The sequence below is a fragment of the Adiantum capillus-veneris genome, chromosome 10 (genome assembly GCF_014529385.1).
Source record: "Adiantum capillus-veneris isolate H3 chromosome 10, ASM1452938v2, whole genome shotgun sequence".
In the NCBI taxonomy this organism is placed as follows: domain Eukaryota; kingdom Viridiplantae; phylum Streptophyta; class Polypodiopsida; order Polypodiales; family Pteridaceae; genus Adiantum; species Adiantum capillus-veneris.
The window spans coordinates 106,653,845-106,676,578 of NC_140940.1; the positions used below are offsets into that span (position 1 = coordinate 106,653,845).

The 22,734-nt window shown below is 42.9% G+C and overlaps 1 protein-coding gene across 1 annotated transcript; it reads left to right on the top strand.

The window, feature by feature from the left end:
- Positions 1-154: 154 nt before the first annotated feature.
- Positions 155-3,123, top strand: LOC147449422 (uncharacterized). The gene is made up of 3 exons (XM_086521869.1): positions 155-1,939; positions 2,047-2,330; positions 2,428-3,123. Exons 2-3 carry the CDS (start codon positions 2,202-2,204, stop codon positions 2,647-2,649), a joined length of 351 nt encoding a protein of 116 aa, XP_086377995.1. The 5' UTR covers positions 155-1,939; positions 2,047-2,201; the 3' UTR covers positions 2,650-3,123.
- Positions 3,124-22,734: the final 19,611 nt, after the last annotated feature.

Sequence of the window (22,734 nt, forward strand, 5' to 3'; positions counted from 1 at the left end):
CAAGTTTTTAAAGGTGAGTTATTTGACTCGTCCGTTAGAAAAAGTTCCTTTCAGGGATCTGGAAAGAACGACAATTAGTCGATTTTGCACTAACTAGATTTCCAGAATGTAGGCTAGCTGGCATGCCTGTCTTGAATGGAGCTAGCAAGATTTCACACCTTTTTGTGTGAAAACCAGCAAATTCTTCAAACTTAACACACAAAATTGGTATTGTTTGAATTGTGTCCTTTTTCTCATTTTTTTTTTTTTGGTGAACACTGGATCCATTCTCAAGAGCTTCAAAAAACAAGGTTACTATTAGCCAAGTTTTTCAGCTTCAATGACCGTTGAACCAAGAACTTGGAAATGTCTGATCAGAGTCTTGAGTGCTTGTTGCTTGCTTTCTCTTAAAGCATTGGAAAGCAAGTCAAGATTGGGAAATTTATTTCCTTGTCAAGGCATTTGATACTGAATCAAAACCATGGTACAAAGTGTGAAGTGTGCCCGAGCAAAACATGCACGAAGCAAGCGGATTTATCTAAAGCACTCTGGTAACCATGTTAGGAGACTCCAATTTAGCTAGATAGTAGCCTTGTTCCAAGATCTTAATTGCAGTTGCCTTTGTGAGAAGACGGTTTTGCACGTTGGTGTAGCTAAAGTTGATCGATGCTATGTAGGGTTCAAGGCAAGGCCATGTGTGCTTACAGGTACATGCTAAAGTCGTAAGATAGGTATGAAGGTCAAGTGGCAAGCAAAGGGTAGTGGGTGTGTATGCTTTATGTGTTTCCTTGGGCCAAGGTACTTTGTTAGGGTGCCTATCGTAGGTGGTTGGTCAAAGAGTACAAAGTGCAGAAATGAAAGTATCACAGGTTGTCCTCTAAGTGTTTTCCAAGTTGGTCCAAATGGCTCCTCAATCAGAGCTATAAAGTGCAGGTTATGGCACTTTGAAGGTAAAAGGTGGTTTGTTGATCTCAGCCCGGGTGGACAATTGCAAATGGATGATCAAAGCTGAGGTGAGTGGATGGACCTCAAGTGCTTGCTTTATGTTGCATGTCACTCTTTTTGGAATGGCAATCGGAGTTCAAACGGTCAAGTTATGGGGCAATTAAAGTCTTGTCGGGGCTAGTTCTATGCCGGTTTGGTCGACTCAATAAGTGTCATCAATAATTTTTTTGAGGTCACCAGGGTTTGCAGAGTTAGTGTGCAACGTATGGAGTTCTCTGAAAGTGTCGGTACGTCAATCTGAGTTGTGGGTAGCGAGTTAACATCTCGTTGAAGGGTGGATAATTGCAACAGTGAAGGGCCAGATGACCTTTTTTCCTTTTTGCGGGACGTCATTCAAGGGCATGGAAAGGTCGGATTGCAGAGCAGGTGATGCAAATCGAAGCCGTGAATGGGGATTTTACAGAGTTACCATTTGACAACTAAGCGGGGCACATGAGACTGCCAAAGTGGGGAAAAAAAAATCTCTCAAGCTCTCTCTCAAACTCTCAAGGATCAAGCTCTCTCTCTTCCTCCGATAAACCATGGCCTCTTCTTCTTCTACAAACCCCTCCGTTTATGCGGGCAACACTCAAAAGACGAAAGAATAGTTGTGGTGGGATGAAGTGATCTCAGAGGGTACCTTGTCGACGGCGGGAGGTTCTAGTGCATGGGTATGCAAGCTATGCTCTTACACGCGGAAAGGGGGGACATGAAAAAGTGAGGGCACACTGTCTTGGAGTGTCGAGACATGAGGTGAGATTTTGCACCAACGTAAGCGTCGAGAAGGGGGAGGAGTTTGAGAAAAAGGATCGACAATTCAACCATATTTTTAAGCCAGCACACAATGGTATCGACCCAAAGACCCTCATTTCCCTTCTTCTTCTTCACTTGGTGTGGATGGCGGTGGATCTTCATCGGGTCCGATTCGATGCCGAAGGACCCTGCCACCTCTTGGGACCCAAAAAAGAAGGAATAGGTGGATGCCGTCTCATTTCTTTTGTTATCGTTGTTTCCGTGACTACGATCTCTAAAGTTTAACTTATGAATAATCATACTAACCTCTTCTATGTGTGATTGAAATAGGTCGGAGTATTGGAAAGTTATGGTGCAATGGATAGGAGAGTATGACACCGACTATGTACTGCCATCTTTAGAGGCTTTCCGAACCACTTTGCTCGATCGAGAGAAGGCGATCATGGAGCAAACAACACTCAATATTCAATGGCTTTAGGCAAAACATGTCGTTTTCCTCATTGGCGACGTGTGGAGCGATACAAGGAAGAGATATATCCATGGTCTCATCGCATACTCGAGTGGAGAGATGTACTTTGTGCACTCTCATGATGCCACTGCGAGTACCTCAAGAGGTCGGGCAGCAAAGTGTTTCTAAAGTATTTAGACACCCGCTTTGCATTCAATTTCCTTGTACGCAGACTGTTTGAATGTCAAAATGTGGTCTGACAGGTCTTCATTAGTGATGAGTTCACCACCTCCCCCTATGCAAATACTGTTGTAGGGATTCTGTGCAAGGAGAAGACAGAGGATCTTGAGTTTTGGAAGGAGCTCAAGAGTCTAAACGCACAGGTAAAACCGGTGGTTCATCTGCTTCGGGTTGTGGATGGCATGGATCCTTGCATTTGCAAAGTTTATGAGGCAATGGACCGCATGATCAAGCAACTTGCATAGCTTGAGCCGGATGCAGAGCGATAATGATGAGATCCATGCGCTTTGCAGCTTGGGGTGGAATTTATATACCTTTCCTTTACACGGACATCATACATGGTGGATCTAGAGTTCCAAAGTGTAGGGCAAGAGACAGATAAAGAAGTCATGAACCAATTTATAGAGATCTTAAATAAGATGGTTCTAAACAGAGATGGACGACGCTTTGTCAGAGATCAGTGAGATGTGTGGTCATTTGGCAAGGCCAGATGCTCAGATTGATCGCAGGAAGATATATTTAGTGCTATGGTGGGAGAATTATGGCTATGATGGCCCTGAGCTTTAGAGATTGACAATCCGTATTCTTAACCAATCAGTTAGTACCTCATGCTTGGAGCAATTGTGGAGTACCTTTAGCCACACTAGTAAAACGGCGCCGCCTTTGGTGGCGGCATGGCTCCTCTTACCCTCAAACCCCTTGCTATTGACAAATTTCATAAAGGCATATCAAGAAAAGTACTCTCTCTCTCTCTCTCTCTCTCTCTCTCTCTCTCTTCTCTTGCCATAGGTTTAGTGTAATCCCACCAAATTTGAAGGTGGAAAAGCTGACAAATCTTGAAAATTTTAGTATGTGCTTGTTAAGACAACACACGTGTGAGATCAATATAATATTGAGTACAAACGCTTTTACCATGACACACATGGTATTTATATGGTGATATTTGGGTTTAGAGCTTCTAAACCCATAGGTCATTGGTGTACGATTTAAGCTTTGGAGAGAGAGAGAGAGAGAGAGAGAGAGAGAGAGGGATAGGAATGGGAACTTGCAAGGCAAAGCTCCTAATTGGCCATTATCTGCTATATACATAGTGTTCCAAAATGGCCTACAATCAGTTTGTCCCACTTCACCTTCAATTCGAGATAGAGACATAGAGAGTGAGAAGAAGGAGATAGAGAGAGAGTACAAATAAGCACATCTTTAAAGAGTCTTTTTTTCACACATTATATTTTTACAACACAAAAATTTTAGAGAGTACATTACTTTACAATTGTGCCCCCGGTGGCGGTATGGCCCATGTGTTAGAACTATCATGTAATTTGGAAGTGAACATTTGAAAAGACAACATTCAACCCTTTATGCAATGACTCTGGAAAAAAACTTTCACAATACACACTTACGCCCAAAAATATAGCATTACCAAGACCATTTCTTGGATTTAAATTGCAAAGCAATATAACTACAACATTACGTTTCAAGTACAAAACATACAATGGAAAACCTCCTTGAACATCTAAAATGCTATCACAAAATGATCTACACACTAAGTATGCACTGGCATATTCCCTATAAGCACCAAGAAATTGTTGCAATATCAAATTGTTTGTAGCATCCTTGAAAAGTTTGCCTGGCAAGAGATTGTTGTTGAAGGTCTCCGTATACGGAGTTAAATATTCGAACGAGCTTTGGAGTGAGCTTTTTTAAAAATTTTTTTTAGGGCCGCCTTCCTTATCCCCCCTTCCTCCTCTTGTCGTCAATGTGCTTCCTCCTCTTCCATTGTTCCTCCTCCAACATCCTCCCTCTCCTCCACCTCCTCTCTCCATCTACTCATCTAGTTGCCCTCCTTCCTCCATCTCCTCCTCCAGCAACCGCCCTTCCTTCCTCAAGATCCTCCTCTTCTTCATCTCTTTCCCTATCACTATATAACCCCTCTCTCTCCCTCCCCTATCGATCATTCTCCTTGCTTGTCCCCCCCATCCCCCTCTCTCCCTCTCAGAGTCCCCCCCTCCCTCCCTCTTTCCCTCCCTTCCTCCTTTCTTTGTCTCTCTCTCTCTCCCCCCTTGCTCGCCCTCTTCAACTCCCCTATCAGAGTTTTAAAAAAACGGGGGTATAGTGTTTTTAACCGACTGGAATTGTAAAATCTCGGTTATATTTTGAGCTGTCCTTGAAGAAAACCAAAAAAATTAAATAAGTTTTAGTGTAAATATTGGCGAAACCTTCAATTTTTGACCTAAAAATTGGGGAAATTTCAAATTTGTCCTTATTTTCTTCGGTTAGGGAAAATGTATTTTCTTTCGTCTCACTGCTCAACCTTGCTCGACCTTGATGTGCCTCGCACTCGACCCTAGCCCATGCGATCGCCACATACAGTATCTTTTAGGTTTACACTAGTCTACACACTCACATACACTTCAACTGGTGTTTCTACGCTACAAGCCAACCCAGTCCCATCGTGGACGGCATGACAACTAAAGAGAAGACTACAACCCCAAAAAACCTTGTGAGGACATGGTGGAGCTTCGTGGTTGTCTTGGGCAGCTCAAAGCAAGCTTGACTGCATCGAACACCTCCAAGCGGCCCTCGATTGAGTCATGGAAGAGAATTGCGATCTCAAAGCTCGCATTAACAAGATCGAGGCACAATACGACTCAATCATCAGACTCGCCACCGATAAGGTCAAGGAAGTTGAAGCTAAAGTTACCAAAGTTCACATGGTCACACTCGCTATCCTTGAGTTTGGGAACAAGGAGGGACGACTTTGGCTACTCCAACAATCACGCCTCCTAAAAGACACCGGATTTTTGATTGCTCAGGAACTTACCCTGGCTCAACTCAAACGCAAAGATGAGGAGTTCAAGAAAGGGCGAGTGGCACGAGCCAAGGCAAGTGAGTGGTATACCGTGGAAAGAAGTCCATCATACAAGAGTTTCGCTCTCCTAATGCCCCCATCATGGCGATAAACATCACCCCTTAGCCTCTTAGTTCCCCCCATCCTTAAAAAAAAAATGTATCGCATTCAAAGGTTTTCCTTTTCAAATAATCAGATCCTATCCTAGCCCTATCAACCCTTGGGTTGCTCAATGCCAATGTAACAACCATTACCTTCTACGTCTTGAGAGGAGACACCCTTTGTATGCATGTTTTTGGTCCCATGGGTCATATGTGACCTTCGATGGAGGATATGTATCTCTCTCTCTCTCTCTCTCTCTCTCTCTCTCTCTCATGGGTCATATGTGACCTTCCGTGGACGGGTAGAGAGAGATAGGGGGATCAGAGAGAGAGAGAGAGAGAGAGAGAGAGAGAGAGAGAGAGAGGGGGGGGGGGGGGGGGGGGGGAAGGGGAAGGATTGGAGAGAGGGAAGAGGGAGGGGTGAGCAGAGAGAAAGAGGTAGGGGGGCTAATAGAGAGAGAGAGAGAGAGAGAGAGAGAGAGAGAGAGAGAGAGAGAGAGAGAGAGAGAGAGAGAGGGGGGGGGGGGGGGGGGGGGGGGCAAAAATTGTGAGAGGGAGAGAGGGGGGTGCATTGTTTTGTTGTTATAAAGAGGGAAAGAGGGGGGAGTGAGCTCACAGTGGAAAGAGTGCGGTGGTGGTAGGATTAGGGGCGGCTCACGGTGGCAGTAAGCTAGCACCGCTAACCACCAGTGGTGGACTTAGGTGGTGGTGGTGATGGGTGCTAAGGGGCGGCAATGGGAGGTAGTGGTGGCTGCCCTTTAAAAAAAAAGGATCTCGCTCCAAAGCTTGCTCTGTTGAGCTCGCTCCATAACCATCACCCCATATACGTAATCAAGAATATACAATGTCCAAAATAATAGTATAGATGTGTAGTACATAGAGATGCACGCTTTCTACATCCTAAAGCGCATCCTATGACATGCTTTACCATGATATCGAACCACCCGTGGTTTGCGATGTACACATCGACCAATCATTGGGGGGAGAGACCCAAGAACAAAAATGCGCAGGGACCAACTACCATGGGTTAAACTTTGAGAAAACACAGCATTCATTGGGAGGGTTCTTCCTAGCTCTACAATAGTGATACGTGCTCTGAATCCTCTCTGGATAGCAACTTGGACGTAGCAAAGCAAGCTCGGAGCATATGAGGCCTCAAAAAATCCCACCAGCAAGAACTGTGGATAATTTTGTAATCTATATCCAATAAAAAATCTATTAGTATAAACAATAAATACAACGTAAAACCTGGTTACTTTACTACAAACTATCTTGTTACCTTACTACATCCAAAATCTTGAGAAGATGAATAACCTGCATGACTGTGATAAGGTCCCTCCATAGTAGTGGATCTAAAAGTTGGTGATTGTGAGATTCAAATTCTCTATTTTTGAGAGAGAGAGAGAGAGAGAGAGAGAGAGAGAGAGAGAGAGAGAGTAGAATCTTTTACCTTGGATGTGTCGTCCTAGCGTGTAAGTGACAGAGGTGTTAGGATCCATCTTTTCATACAAAAAAGATTAGGAACTCACAAAAAATAACATGAAGTAAATGAAGGTCAAAGATTGGTGAAATCTTTTGTGTGTATATATATATATAATTATATATATATATATATATATATATATATATATATATAGAGAGAGAGAGAGAGAGAGAGAGAGAGAGAGAGAGAGAGAGAGAGAGAGATCACGGTGTGTGCGTCAAAAGACATATTCGCAAAACACATAGCACGATTCATGGAGATCCCCTATCATATCACTATATAAGGCCTCAAAATGCAATATCGAAAGAAGACACCCACGAAATTCGTGAGCAAATTGGTAGGCCAAAAATGTAGGTTTATAAAGCTTATAAACATATATATCTATAAAGCTACTACATAATTCACTTCTTGCAAGGGTAAATGGGTTGTAATCAATGCATTTAATTTCATAAGGTCAATTGCAACACTTCCTAGTAGACAACGTTAGAAGTGTATGTCCTCTGGTCTCCCCCTTTCCTAACACTTGTGGGGTGACCATCACCAACGACAACCTTGATGGCAGAAGATGATCTCACGCGAGACATTGCCACATATAATTGACCATGGGTGAAAACAGGTGTTGGGAGATACAATCCAAGCATTCTCAATGTCTGGCCTTGCACCTTGTTGATCGTCATCCCAAAAGCACATTTTACGGGAAATTGTCAACGTTTCAACTCAAAAGGGAGGCCTTCTTTAGCTCCCATGAGAAAATCAATCCTTAGGATGAAGACCACTTCTTGGATCCAAATTGTGGAGAAACATAACAAGAGCATTTTGTTTCAGATGCAAAACATGTGGTGGAAAACCTCCTCCAAGATCTAAACTATTCAAGAACTCAGTTGTGAATAAATTGCTATTACAATCTGATTCACACACTAGGTCTGACATACATATTCCTTATAAGTACCAGGAAATTTTTGCAATACCAAATTGTTTATAGCATCCACATCCTTGTTGCGAGGTGCCAAAATTGCCCTGTGCTTGAAAAAGGTTGCATGGCAAGAGAGTGTTTCAAAGTCTCCATACATGCAATCAATAAGTGCTTGCAAACTATTTGGTGGTAGCATCATGCATGACATCTCTTAGTGTCTTATCAAGAGCCTCAAAAGCGTGTCTATGAGTCATGGGAGCATCATCCCATATGATCAATAAAGCCATTTGCAACAACTCAGCAAGTTGGCTATTTACTTTAATATTGCATGTCGAGTTAGAAGTTATATCGATAGGGATCTTGAATGTAGAGTGTGCGGTCCTTCCATTGTCGAGAAGTTGTGTTGCAATACCAGATGATGCACATGCCAAAGCAGCTTTTCTCTCTCCGCGAATGCGAGAGAGCAAGGCATTATAAAGATAGGTCTTTTCTGTTCCACCTGGCCCATCCAAGAAGAACACATTCTCACTATTCATGCCAATGGCTTGTAAAACCCGATTGTAAGCTTCCCTTTTTGTTCCTCTACATTATACATTAACTCTTCAACAAGCACTCCATGCTCACTCACTATTTGCAATGTACGATCCACTTGGGGCACTCCAGAGTAATCTGAGAGCCTCTTTCCATACTATTGACGCATTGTCTCTAAGTTCGACAATGCTTGGTTTTGTGCCATGCGTTCATAGATACACACATTAGTTGTGCAAGTCCTCATATGATATACATAGTTCTCAAAAAACTCCTTACAAAAGTGATTCCATAATGCACTAGGACATATCGGCTCACAAAATACCAAAATGACTACAAATGGTAGCTTCTTTAAACGTTTCATATAATCGTTCATTGGAGGTTCAAATATCCTCAAAAGACCTACATCCTTTGCACTTGTTGAGTAACATGCACAAATAGTATAACTCTCCGGCAGTGGGAACTATATGGTACATTCTTCCAATCACATCTCCCTTCTGTCTTGGAGTCCATGTTCTACTTGCTGACTTCCAAACCCACTTTGTTGGGAAATCTATGTACAACAAATCATTGGCCTTTGGATATCTTTGAATTGCAACAAACTACTCAGTGAGCGTAGTCTTTTTGTTGGCCTCTCTCCTTGGAGTCCATGTTCTACTTGCTGACTTCCAAACCCACTTTGTTGGGAAATCTATGTACAACAAATCATTGGCCTTTGGATATCTTTGAATTGCAACAAACTACTCAGTGAGCGTAGTCTTTTTGTTGGCCTCTCTCTCCAGCACACTCTGTATAGTCGCTCTGTCATTAGAGAAGACTTGATTCTGATGAGGTAAATAAACATGGAGACATTGTAGGTCAGGTTTCTCTTGATGCAAGTCAAACCCAAATATCTGCCAGATAGTTTTATATGATGATACATATCGTGCACTTACATAGTTTGTAAATTCATCTAAAATCCCTTCAGTGTCTTGCAGAGCAATAGTCACCCTCTCATGGCCTTTTACACATACTTGTAGAGATATTTCATAGCGGATATAGTGGAGCAAACCTCCACATTGATATGTGCATTGTACCTTAATGACAAAAATGGATTGTATAGAACAATCCATTTATTCATTTGCACATTCTTATAAACAGTGTCATTTCCATCATCTCTCCTCATGTATGTTGGGTATCCTTCCCTATCCACAATAGTTGATCCATTGAAGCCCCGAGGGTATTTAAACTTGCACTTTCCCTCTACCATACATTGAGCATTTTTATTCAAGTTTCCACACGGACCATGTACATTACACTGGCTGATAATGTCATACAACTGTGGAAACATCGCCTGATTAGGAAGCTTTGCATACACCATCTTATCATAATGGGATGTCTCTGCTGATTTGTGCTCGAGAGAAAGTATCAATAGAATGTGGGCATGAGGAAGGTCTCTCTTTTGAAACTCAATCACATAGATGTGTCCAATGACCTTACCAAAAATCTCTTTTTTAATTAGCAAGCCCATCAAATCCTTGAACTTATGGTAGAAAACATGTGCAGTAAGGTCAAGACGATCATTGGACTCTTGTGCAGGCAATAACGCGTTCTCTATCTCCTTCCATTTAGGATTGCATGTGAATGTTATGAAGAGATCGAGCTTGCCTCTTTTTCGTAAAATTGCCATGGCATCCTGATAAAGTTGGTTCATATAGCGAGGACCACCAATATATAATGAAGGCAATGCAACCCTCCTTCCAACATTTGCACCCAATAACGGCTCTCTATCACCCCCTGTTCCATCACTTGCTCCGATCACGTCTGTCAAACCTTGATACACCTCACTGCCGCGTAGATCACTCTGATGATTTTGAACCCATAAAAGCCTCAACTCCTCCATACACCTATATGCATCAACGATATATTGTTGCAATAGCCTACCACCACATAGAAGACATTGTGTCGTGTCATCCTTGATTTACAACTTGTACTTGTAGAAATCCATTGTAGAAATATACCTTGTATTCTCATCTGCTCTCTCTCTTTTTTCTTGCGGTCTGTCCAATCGTGGTATGTAGGGATTCCAACCTTCTTCACCACTTGGAAATAGCAACACATATAAGAGAGGCATGTACGACTTGTGGAAATTTGAGATTCTTTTTAGACCACCACCAGAAAGATTCAACACAATATTACGATGGCCAATGTTTCTCTCATCCCCTTGACCACGCATGATTGCAGCAACTTCCGCACCAGTTGGAGCAAGGTACTGCTAGCCATTTGTACGTTTCTCAGCGATGACCATCCTTATGTCAAGAATATTGGAAGTTTGAACCATTGTAGCAAACTGTTTGAAAGCTTGAACATGCGGATTTACGTGATTTATCATTGATTGCAAGATTTTCAAAACATCTGGTTTGATTTTTAGGAACATGATGCATCCTGTTTTGCAACTCATTCTCAGTGTCAAAAAAATACAAATGAGCAAAGAGAGGGATATGACCTGATTGTTATTCTGGCATCAATGGACCAATTTTATTATAGATAGATCCATGCACTTTGAAGGTATAGAATCCTTTTCTTTGACAAAGAGACTCATCTATATCAGCTCTCAAAGAAGCAAATGCCAACACACTATTGTATGCTCTGATATGTTTTAGGAATTTCTTGCTTCTAGTATTACCTCTGTGCATTAACGCTCTTAATTCTAAAGGAGGTTCACATAATGGCGGCAAGAAACACTCCCTGAGTTGCAACAACTCTTTCCCACAAATGTGCAAATGGTCTTTGCTTCTATCTTCCAAGCGAAAGCACCACAAAGGGAACATGAAAAATTCAAGCTGCCTATGCTGTGAAGTATATACTTTTTGTGAAAAAGTGACAACATAGAGAGATGCATCAAGGATGTGTTTTCAAAATATATGTAGGTGATGGATAGGCAATGTGTCTTGACTTTGGAGTAATCTCCCTCTCTAGAGACAATTATGGGCTCCTCATGAACATCTCCATTATTGACTTCCAAATTGCTTCTCACTTCAATCTCCTCAAAATTTTGTGGAAGCATTGGATCAATATCTACATTTGTTGCAACCCTTCTTTTAGAAAAATCATGGCATTGATTCACATTTATCAAATGTTGGCAATCTTCCAAGCGAGCTACATTAATCCCCCATAGAGAGCACCCAACTCTATTTCTTGCTGCCTCACGTCGCGTAGCTCGAGAGGCTTGACAAATCCTACTATGTCTTGCATGCCAAGGAGACAACACCTTCGGACCAATAGCCATCTGTCCAAAAAAGAACTCTTATAAGTACTCTTAAATGTAAAAAATTAAGGAGAGAGAGTGGATTTTCCAACTATGTCCATCTCTCCTTCATGGTGGAAACGATGAGAGAGAGAGAGAGAGAGAGAGAGAGAGAGAGAGAGAGAGAGAGAGAGAGTATGTCCAAGGTTGTGGAAGGAAGAAAGGATTCCCCTTCTCCCACCTGAACTCTTACCCTCTCTCTCTCTCTCTTTCTCTCTCTATCTCAAGTATGTTTTGAGGGAGAGAGGAGAGACAAAGGGTCTCTCCCTCTCAAGTATGCTAAGAATGCATCTAACCACCATAAGAGAGAGAGAGAGAGAGAGAGAGAGAAAGAGTTGGTGCATAAAACAACTTTGGAGAGAGTATGGCCAAAGTTGTGAAAGAAAGAGAGGATTTTCCACATATGCCCATCTCTCTTTGGAGAGAGAGAGAGAGAGAGAGAGAGAGAGAGAGAGAGAGTTAGTTGTTGCGTAAGACAATTTTGGCGAGTATGGCCAAAGTTGTTCAAGGAAGAGAAGATTTTCCAACTATGTCCCATCTCTCTTTGATGATGGATGTGTGTGTGTGTGTGTGTGAGTGTGAGTGTGTGTGTGTGTGTGTGTGTGTGTGTGTGAGAGAGAGAGAGAGAGAGAGAGAGAGAGAGAGAGATCCATTTATATCTATATACACCTTGAAAGAGGCAAGAGAGAGAGAGGGGGGGAGGATTTTATGCACCAAATTAGCATGACCACTTTGAGAGAGAGAGAGAGAGAGAGAGAGAGAGAGTGAGTGAGTGAGGATCTAATAGAAATAAAGAGAGATGGTGCATAACACAACTTTGGAGAGCACTTCTTTCAACATCTTATGGCCACAGTTTTAGACTGAGAGAGAGAGAGAGGGAGGGGGATAGCCCTTTCACGAAGACCACTAGTTCAGACAAACACACACACACACACACACACACACACACACAAAGAGAGAGAGAGAGAGAGAGAGAGAGAGAGAGAGAGAGAGAGAGAGAGAGAGAGAGAGAGAGAGAGAGGATGTGACTCAAGAGACATAATGGCAATAATACCTAGAAAAGAGAGCTTATATAGAGCTCATCATGTATCCAAAAAACACAACCAAGAATTGTGAGCAAATTTGTATCCACTACATACATGAGATAAAACCCCAAAATGTAGATCCGCAAAGCCTATAAATGAGAGAGACGAACATGTAGATCCGCAAAGCCTATAAATGAGGAAGATGTGAATATTATCATCCAATACATAATTCGCTTCCTGTGAGGGGCCCCCTGCTTTGAACTCGATGGAACATCTTCAGTCACATTAAGCCCATTCTTCGGCCAATGGGTCGACACCAATACATTGAGCTTGTTTGTAATAGATCTGACTTTAGAGACACCTGTATTATGTTGTATTGCTACGGCCATCAATTTGTTGCTGGTGCTTTGCAATTCACAGACAATTCTTTTTAAATCCATGCTATCCTTGTGAGGTTTGTTCTCAAGAAGAGACCTCTCTAAGAGACGAGACTCATGATTTTGTCCTGGTTGCTTTTTATGTCAAAAAGTTGTTCTTGCAATGAGTTTTGTTGCTGCAAAACACCATTGATCTATAGTTGCATCTGCACCTCTAAGTGATGAAGATAAACCCCTTGCTCACGTTGTAGATGGATCAACCCGAGAATGCTGTCTTTGTAGGAATCATATGCTGCCTCCACTCTCTCACATGAGGCTTGAATGTTGGAGTATACTGTGCGGATGGTGCCTAGTCCATCTGCAATCTTCCTCTTTGAAGGTCCACCCCCCCCCCCCGGCAACATGCTTGGCATTTCGCACATTGTTGATTTTATCTCTCTTTGGGGTAGAAAAGACCACCTCCAAAGAATCTCCTCCTGAGGTAAGGGCTTGCTCCATTACTGTGAGAAGATTATGATAGGTTATACATGTTTTTCTCTCTATCTATAACTCATTTTTACTTCGTTAGCGTAGGAGCCAATTTCCAATTCCTGGCCTCTCAGTAACCCACGTGGTAGAGCTTTAAAACGGATGTATCCCTTTATTTATCATCGTGCGGCTTTTTAAATTGCAGTGAATCTCAACGCAGATTTATATAGCAGTTGTTGCGATTCTCTATCACTCGCAGATTCAAACAACGATTGCGACAATCAGTAGAATTTTCACCTCAGCTCTCCACTCCTATGAGCAGATGCTAAGTGATGGCTTCTTTGCTGATGCCGTTACTTACTCTTTGCATCTTGAAGGCCTGCGGCATCACCCAAAATCTTGACATCGACACACAAATTCATGATGAGATTTCTAGCCCCAGGGGCTATTGAGAGGAGATATTGTGCTTGGCAGTTCTTTGGTCGTATGCCAAATATGGTGCGCTTGAGAAAGCATAAAACCTGTTTGAGGAGCTTCCTGCATTAAAATTTGCCTCTTGGAATGCATTGAATACGGGACGTGCATAACAAGAGCAAAGCCAGAAAGCTCTAAGCTGCTTTCAACAGATGGAAAGCATTGGAATGCATTGGTCGTGGGATACACACAACAAGAGTAGGCCAAAAATTGTTTTCAGCAGATGCAAAGCAAGGGCCTCTCTATAGATGAAATCACCTATGCATGCATCTTGAAGGCATGTGGCACAAGATGCTGATATGGACACAAAAAGATGTTATGTTGATATGGATACAAAAATCAATCATGTTGTTTGTCAGAGTTTGTTGGAAAAAGTTGTCATGCTTGGCACTATCTTGGTTGATATGTATGCCAAATTTGGTGCGCTTGAGAAAGATGTCGTACTTGGCATTGTCTTGGTCGATATGTATGCCAAATGTGGTGCACTTTAAAAAGCACAAAAAGTGCTTGAGGAGCTTTTTGTCTGGAATGTCGCCTCTCGGACTGCACTGATTGGGGATGTGCACAACAATAGTAGCGCTAGAGTTCGGAGTGTGGACTCTTGGAATGTAGTGATTTTAGGATGCTCTAGATTGTTCTCAGCAGATGCAATCACCTGCACATGCATCTTGAAGGCATGTGGCTCTACGCACAACAAGAGCAAGGCTAGAAAGATTTTGTGCTTGGCACTACCTTGGTCGATATGTATGCCCAATGTGGTGCGCTTGAGAAAGCACAAAAACTGCTTGAGGAGCTTCTGTTCTGAAATGTCGCCTCTTGGAACGCATTGAATGTGGGATGTGCATAACAAGAGCAAAGCCTTCAAGCTCTAGGCTGTTTTCAACGGATGCAAATGCTTAGAATGCGCTAGTCTTGGGATACACACTACAGAAGCAGGGCCAAAAAGCTCTAGTCTATTTTCAGCTTCCTATCCGGAGTGTGGACTCTTGGAATGCATTGATTGTAGGATTCGTCCCACAGGAGAAAGATCTGGTTTGTTTTTAGTAGATGCAATCACCGACGCATGCATCTTGAAGGCATGTACAAAAAACCACAATTATGTTGTTTGTCAGTGCTTGTTGAAGAAAGATGTCGTGCTAGGCACTGTCTTTGTTGATACGTATGCCGAATGTGGTGCGCTTGAGAAAGATGTCGAGCTTTACACTGTCTTGGTCGATATGTATGCCAAATGTGGTGCGCTTGAGAAAGCAAAAAAAGTGCTTGAGGAGCTTCCTATTCAGAATGTCGCCTCTTGGAATGCACTGACTGTGGGCTTCCTTTTGTGAAGCGTTTCTAGCCATTTTCTTGCTTGCTGGCTCAATTCATTGCAACTTGAAGTTTTCTCAAGTTTTTGGGTTCTCTCTTTGTGAGTAGCAAAGCTAAGTTTCCTGCTTCTCGCAACATTGCCCACAAATTATTTTGATAGAGGTTGTCTGTCTTGAAGAGTTACGAGCTCGCTCTTTGCAGACGTCTCGGATCAGGTCACGGTAAGGATGTCGTTAATTTAATACCTTCCATCCCTTCTCAAACACTGACATACTGGTGGCTTCATTATTATATTCATTTCACCACAGATTCTTGCTAATCTCATGCTCCCCCTTATGAAGGCCTTATCTTATAAAAGGAATGGAGGGGAATTCAACTCAGGCCCCTCAGCGAGTAGCATTTCAAATCCTCAAGCCTAACCACATGCACCAACATGTCGAGCTGCAATTGCAGTCGATTCAGCAAACTAAAAAACAAATACAGCCACCTCTGCTCAATGCTTTGTCTCCGCCTCAACATTCGGCTTCGTATCTTGTTTGTTGCACCCCCCCCCCCCCCCTGTTGTTGATTCGTCACTGAGCTTGAGGCCACCCAGGCTGGCTCCGCCCCTCCTTGCCTCTACTCGCTGGTCGTTCGTCCTTACCTTCGCAGCATCTTCAAAAGATTCTGATTTATGTATCATTTTTTGAAATCGTAGGTGCATACTCGAGCAATATTGCAATACACAGGTGTTGAGGGTTCATTGCCATCATCTGGCTGTAGATTGTCAATTCAAAAGATTTTTTTAGCATTTGGAAACAAATAAGTGATTGGTGTAATGAGCATACATATCCTCATTTGTTTACCAATTGTTGACTCCTAATTATCCCACACATCCAAGGAGATGCAACGATGGCCCGTGTGCTAGTCCAACGAGAGGAAGGTTCCTCAAATGTCAGGCCAACCTTGACATTTTGAGCTTCCTCTGCGTTGGAGACTTCACCTGCCTTACATGACTCTCTCTCTCTATATTATATAATATATAGAGAGAGAGAGTCATGTAAGGGCATGGTCACGTGAGGCTTAGTTATCAGTTATTGATAACTATGCCAACTATGCGAAGACAAAGCATTAAATGAATAACTAAGCCTCTTGGATGGTCACATGAAGCTTAGTTATTCATTCATCCTCTCAACTATGCCAAAATTGGCATAGTTACAAAGTGTATGCTTAGTAACTCATTTAATGCTCCTTTCTACGTGTAACCAAGAATAAGGCTTAGTTATTTGTTCAAATAACTGATAACTAAGCCTCACGTCACCATTGCCTAAGGCAGGTGAAGTCTCCAACGCAGAGGAAGCTCAAAATGTCAAGGTTGACTTTGTGCACTATAAAAGAACCATGCAAATGAAATGGAGCATGCACGCACTGTTACAACACGCAGACCTTGAAAAAAACTGCAGGTACCTCAAAAAATTGTGTGATGTCAGGAACTGGGGGAGCTGCTACAGTGACGATGCAGTTGCAGTTGCAGCTGCTACGCCCTCTCTCTCTCTCTCTCTCTCTCTCTCTCTCTCTCTCTCTCTCTCTCTCTCTCTCTCTCTCTCTCTCTCTGTGTCTCTCCCCGATTTGGCAGGCCCGCCCAGCTCTTCGAGGCCGAAAAGGTGTTGTTGTCTCTCTCAAACACACCCATGACTTGCACGAAAGCTCGCGCGAACTAAAGTCGACGGTCCTCTCATCTAATGATTAGACTCACCCAATACTTGGACAATTAACGCACGACGTCTCTCTTTGTAACTTGCTCTCTCTCTCTCTCTTCGTCTTCAACCGGTTCATGCTGTTGCTGCCATGTGTCACGGCCCAGGGGACCGGAATCCCTCTGTGCTTTATATAGTATAGATTGCTTCCAAGAAGAGGAATCAGCTTGGAGTAGATAAGACAAATGATCTTGTTTTTGTCAGTGCAAATTGAAAATGCTTTGCAAGAGTACAAGTAAACAAACAAATCCTTTTACACAGTGGGAGATGTAGCAAGAGGTTCCTCAGGGAGGTGGGGATACAGAGGCACCGACACCAGGTGCTTCGTCCATGGCCGAGGTCGAGCCAGACCTAGAGCTCAATTATGAGGAATGGGAGGATGTGCATGACATACAATCGGCTACTACTAATTGGGAGGCTCTCAAGCTAATGGCTCTTGAGTCTTGAGTACTCTTGAGAGTCGAGACTTAAGAACTTCCATTATCCATATCCTTTTGTATTGGCTTGGCCCCTTTGTATCATCTTTATGGTATTTGTCACCTTTGATCTTTTGGTATTGTGGCTTGCCCCCCTTATAGTCTCATTATGGTATATGTCACCTTTGGGTTTTTTTGTAGTACCTTGGCGGCCTTGTTAGCCAAAATTAAGCAAAAAGTATGTTTTGCTCAATGTTATGGCTCAACTTCAAGTCTTATCTCTTCATTTCTACTCTTGCAATTATTTGAGAGCTCTAATCTATAATTGCATGTGTTATTGTGTATGGGCATTGTGTCTGTTGTGTATGTACTATGACCGCAGCACCGCACATCAAAATCAAGTATAATAAGGTTAAATGGTCTTCAAATCGTGTTTTTTGTGGGTATTAGAGTCAAAGGACTCTAGTACTACTTGTATTCAAATACATAACACTAAAAATTGCATTATTTGGGTGTTTTTTATGCCTCCCGTCCCGTGCCATTCCTGTTCCAGATCCCTTGCTGTTCCCTCGTTTCATAGGGAGGCCTGTCGCCATTCTCGTTCCGCGTTTCGAGTAACTCTGGTGGGCAGCTCTCGGAATTTGGTGGCATGCTCACTTACGCGGCATTCATACGGGGAGTGCCCACGAGCCCCTCACATTATAATTGAGGATGTGTGCTTGGATCCTGAGGCGTCGGGCGCTACTCCTATACATAGGAGGTCTCTTTTGCATGTGTGGGTGGGTGGGGGGTTATCAAGAAAAGTCGGTTGCTAAAATAAGAAAAATCCACCCTAATAAGGGTCTCCCTTTGCCAATTTGGAGTTTTGCAGAGAAAAAAATGAGGAGGTCTTGTACAATTTTTTTCTTGAAATCAAAGCTCTCATTACCCTTTTGCTTCCAATTTCCCCACCCTCCATCTCTTCTCCATTGTTCCCACTCTTTGGTGTCGGTGCTAGCGCGCGTGTGTTCCCTCGGACTGTGTTTGGTGTGCTGCAAAGAGAGAGAAAGGGAGAAGTGTTGTGCAATGGTGGTGTGTGATTGAAGCTTGGTGAGTATTGTACGGGTGTTGATTCTCTGAGGAGTGTGTGTGCGTTTGTTGGTGTGCTGCAAAAGGTGTATGTTGTAGGAATTGTGTTATTTTGAAGGTGTTTTTGAGAGGAGTGGGATGTATCTTGAGATACAAAGAGACAATCTGGTGTGTTTTCGACTGTGTTTTTTTCTGCTCTCCATCTTATGGTACCCCCACAAAGGAGCATCTGGTTGCTCCTAATTGAAGGTGGAAATAGGATTTTGGCGATGTCGGATGTGTTGTTTTTGAAGAGCAAGTGCTACTGAAGAAGGTGTGACTGGGTTTTCTAGTTTTCACTGGGGTGGAAGATGCGGAAACATGGCTACAAGACTATGGATTGTTTCTGCGAAGAGCAGCTTGTCGAGGGCAGAGGGTGCGGTTCAGGCTTTTTCGCTCCCTGTTCATGGTAAAGCGAAGAGGTGGGGGCCCTTTTAATCGACGATGTGTTCCTTTGCTTGGGCTCTTTGCTTGGGCTCTAAGATGTCAGGCGCTACTGCTATACATAGGAGGTCTTTCCTGCACGTGGGGGGGGGGGGGGGGGGGGGAGACAAGAAAATTCAGTTGCTAAAATAAGAAAATCTGCTCTAATAAGGGTCCCCCTTTGCGGATTTGAGGAGAGGTTGATTGGAGTTCTACAGAGATAAAACAAAGAAGGTCTTGTACACATTTTTTCTTGAAATGAAGCGGTCACAAGACGAGCATCACATGCCAACAGAAAAGGACATATTGAACAACTTCAGGCACTTTAAATAACAACTGAACTGAAAGAGATAGATGACATAGGGAGTGGCAGAATTCCACCTTGAGAGAGCATTGACCCCAAACCTTGGCGCCTCTTTTGGTATTTCTTTATATTACTTGAACTTGGCACAATGCCGGTACTCACGCTCTGCACCTTCACCTAGAAGAGTGCCAGAGACTGAGCCCTATGCACATATTTAAAAGCCCTTGGCCTATGAAAAGCAGTTTACATGAAAAGCGTCAAACTATAAATTATATGGCCCCAAAAGCACTAGCGCCTAAAAGCTGCCAGCGCATTTTGCAGAAATCCATATAGGTGCCACATCAGCATAGCCAACGCAAATTGTGGAAATTCGTATTGGTCTGCCACGTTAGCATGTTAGCGAAAAATCCAAAAATCCGTACAGATCTACCACATCATTGCATGTGTATGTGTGGACTTGCTTTATTTTTAGAGCCTTTGTGTCACTTGGGCCCCATCGGATAGGGTCCCATAAGTTGGTGGGAACTTCCTCCACTTCTTTTGCTTCTTAGGGTTTAGGCCCCTCGATGGGGGATGTGCAGGTTGGCTCCGTTCTTTAGTGGCTTGACACATCAACAGTTTATGACATACCCCCCTTCTTGAAAGAAAGTAATCGTCCGCGATTACAACATATCTGCAAAAAAAACTCATTTTAGCTCAAATTTTTTTGAGGGTCATTCTGAGGGACAATCGGTTTTCTCATTCCAAATTGGAGCTCTTGATTTCCTAGGTCGTTGGATTCCCAACAGAACCTCACCCAATAAGGAGTCTCATTCCAGATTGGAGCTCTTGATATCGTGGGTTGTTGGTTTCCCAAAAGTATCTCATCTAATAAGTTGTCTCATTCCAAATTGGAGCTCTTGATATCGTGGGTCGTTGGTTTCCCAAAAGTATCTCATGTAATAAGGAATATTCAATGGTTGGCACATCATAATGCAACACAAATGCTCACATATGCATGTTACAAGATGCAACGAACAACGCCGTTGAGCACTACCCCGAGATAGACGATCTGCGGTATGAAGCTACTCAATGACTACATTGTCACTCCCCCTGCAAATAACCTAAAATGGTTCGGCCATGAGTTTAGAGGACCGGTACAACCAAACGCTCCCCAAAACGCAGCCTGCATCGCTCAGAGGTTCAAGCATACAACCAAACGCTCCCCAGACATCTTGACGCGTCGTGCAAAGGTTTTCCAACATACAATGAAATGCTCCCCAGACATCCTGTCTGCGTCGTTCCAAGGTTCAAACAATATCAAAACAACATTTTTCCCTACTCCATCCCGAAGTAAATTACCAATCAATGAAACCAATATTTAAAACCAAAGTTAAATAGTCAAATTGGCACCAAGACAGGTTTGAAAGAGATACCATCCATTTCAAACAACTTTCAAACAATACTTCCTCAAACAGAGTTCAAAAGTATCTAACTATAAAACAACTCAAAAATTCAATCAGGTTTTTGTTTAGTCAACCGAACTTTGAGGACGACTAGCTTGTAATTCTGCATTAGGGTAATGGTTTGTTTCCTGGTGTGAAGAATCGCATCATTCTTGTCGTGCCAAGGCATGCCCAAGAGAACGTTGCAGTTGCCCAACTTCATAATGTGGAAATTGGCTCTTCCGTGATAATCTTCGTGGAAGAGCACCAATGAGTGGTACTACTTTCTGAATTTCCCCGTGGATAGATCGACTTCTACTTCTCTACCGTCTGCATCATAATCAAAGTGCATATGCTTCAAGAATTATAGATGGATGAAGTTCATTGTAGCTCCGAGGTCAAAGAAAATAAGGGTTTTCAAGCCGTTGACTTTGCCATATGCTCGACATAATTCATTTGTACTTTCAAGGCGTATGCGATAGATTTCAGGAACTAGTCCAATAGCGGGTCTAGCTCTCTTAGCTAGAGGTGGCCCTGAGGATCGTTCTGTCGTGGGAGCAGAAGGTTGCTCTAAAGACGTCGATGCTCGCTCAAGACATGTCGTGAATGTATGCCCTATTTGAAAACATTCAAAGCATCGGGCTTCTTGTAAAAGGGTTTCTCGTTGACACAATGTTAGACGAGGCCTTTGAGATTGGGTTTTGACGAGACTACCGAGAATTTGTTTGTTGTTGCCGAGAGGTTTGGTTGGTGGCCGGAGTTGGTTCTGTGGAAAACTCCAACTTTTCCTTTATCAGTTTGTAGCCAACCGTGGCATGGTTCATAAGTTCTTGCATGGTTGAGACTTGCTTGTATAGACAATATTCTTGCAACGGTGATGGTAGTCCAATGGTGTATTGCTTGCATTGGTCCTCCAAGGAAATAAACTTAAAGGACACCAAAAGATAGACGTCAAGAAACCTTTGGTTATAGTTGTCCATGGTCTCTGTGGCAAGCATTTTCAAGTTGCCCCATTCTGCCAAGATCTGGACTTCAAAGAGAGAAGTTAGATAACTGCGTGCAAATATTGTCTTGAAATTTGCTAGGTCCTTGGAGCGTGCGGTTGCGTCGTGATAGAACTAAACCATTGCATGGCATTATCTTTAAGAAATATCGTTGCTCAAGAAATCTTGGATTCTTTGTATAGCTCCCCAAAAGCATAGATGTTGTCAAATTGCGGCTAGGAACTGCAATACTTTCTTTTGATCTTTCATCCCGAAAAAGGTGAGGAATTCGAATGTCGTGCCACCATTCTTGAAATCTTTTGGTTGGTTAGGCGTGTATCTCGGGTACGGATAATAAGGGTATCCATATGGGCTCCGACCATTGTGGCATATGACGGTGGTGGTGGGAGCAACGATGGTTGCACAAGATTAGGGTCAGATGGCTGCACCATATTCTTGAAGACTCCCCCAATTGAAACAGATGGCTGAGAAGGTTGTTGGTTGGAAGCTCTTGTACTTTCTGGTGCCAGTGGAGGATGTACCACCTGGGGCATTAGAGGTGGTAACATGTAATTCAGAAACTATTGAAAACTTTGCAGCATCGAAAGATTTTGCTGAGGATGCCACGTAAGAATGTTGTGAAGCTCGTCGAGGAGAAACCGCAAGTATTCTGCTGAATCCATGAACGCCATGTCTTGGGTTCTTTATAGATGATGCCCTATAAAACAGAGCGGTGATGACAGGAGCACACGCGATGCGCGATGAAGTGAGGCTGGGAGTGGCTAATAAGTCCGGGGTCAAGCCACGAAGATTATTTGAATAAAAATCTAGTAGACTTTGGAAGCGTCAGTTTTCTCCGTCTGCTCTTTGGTGGGACTGATATGCTTTTAGAAAAGCACACGCCTGAAGCTTTGATACCATTGTCACTAGACGGGCCCCACATGCCAACGGAAAAGAACAAACTGAACAACTTTAAGCACTTCAAAACTGAACTGAAAGAGATAGATGACACAGGGAGTGGTGAAGTTCCACCCCGAGAGACCATTGGCCCCAAACCTTGGTGCCCCTTTTGGTATTTCTTTATATTACTTGAACTCAACACAATGCCGGTACTCACACTCTGCACCTT

Bases quoted from the DNA above. Each gene is read 5' to 3' on its own strand.
- LOC147449422 (XM_086521869.1), top strand. From the start codon at position 2,202: ATGTCGTTTTCCTCATTGGCGACGTGTGGAGCGATACAAGGAAGAGAT. The intron at 2,331-2,427 runs GTCGGGCAGCAA...GTGGTCTGACAG, and splicing joins CACTGCGAGTACCTCAAGAG to GTCTTCATTAGTGATGAGTT.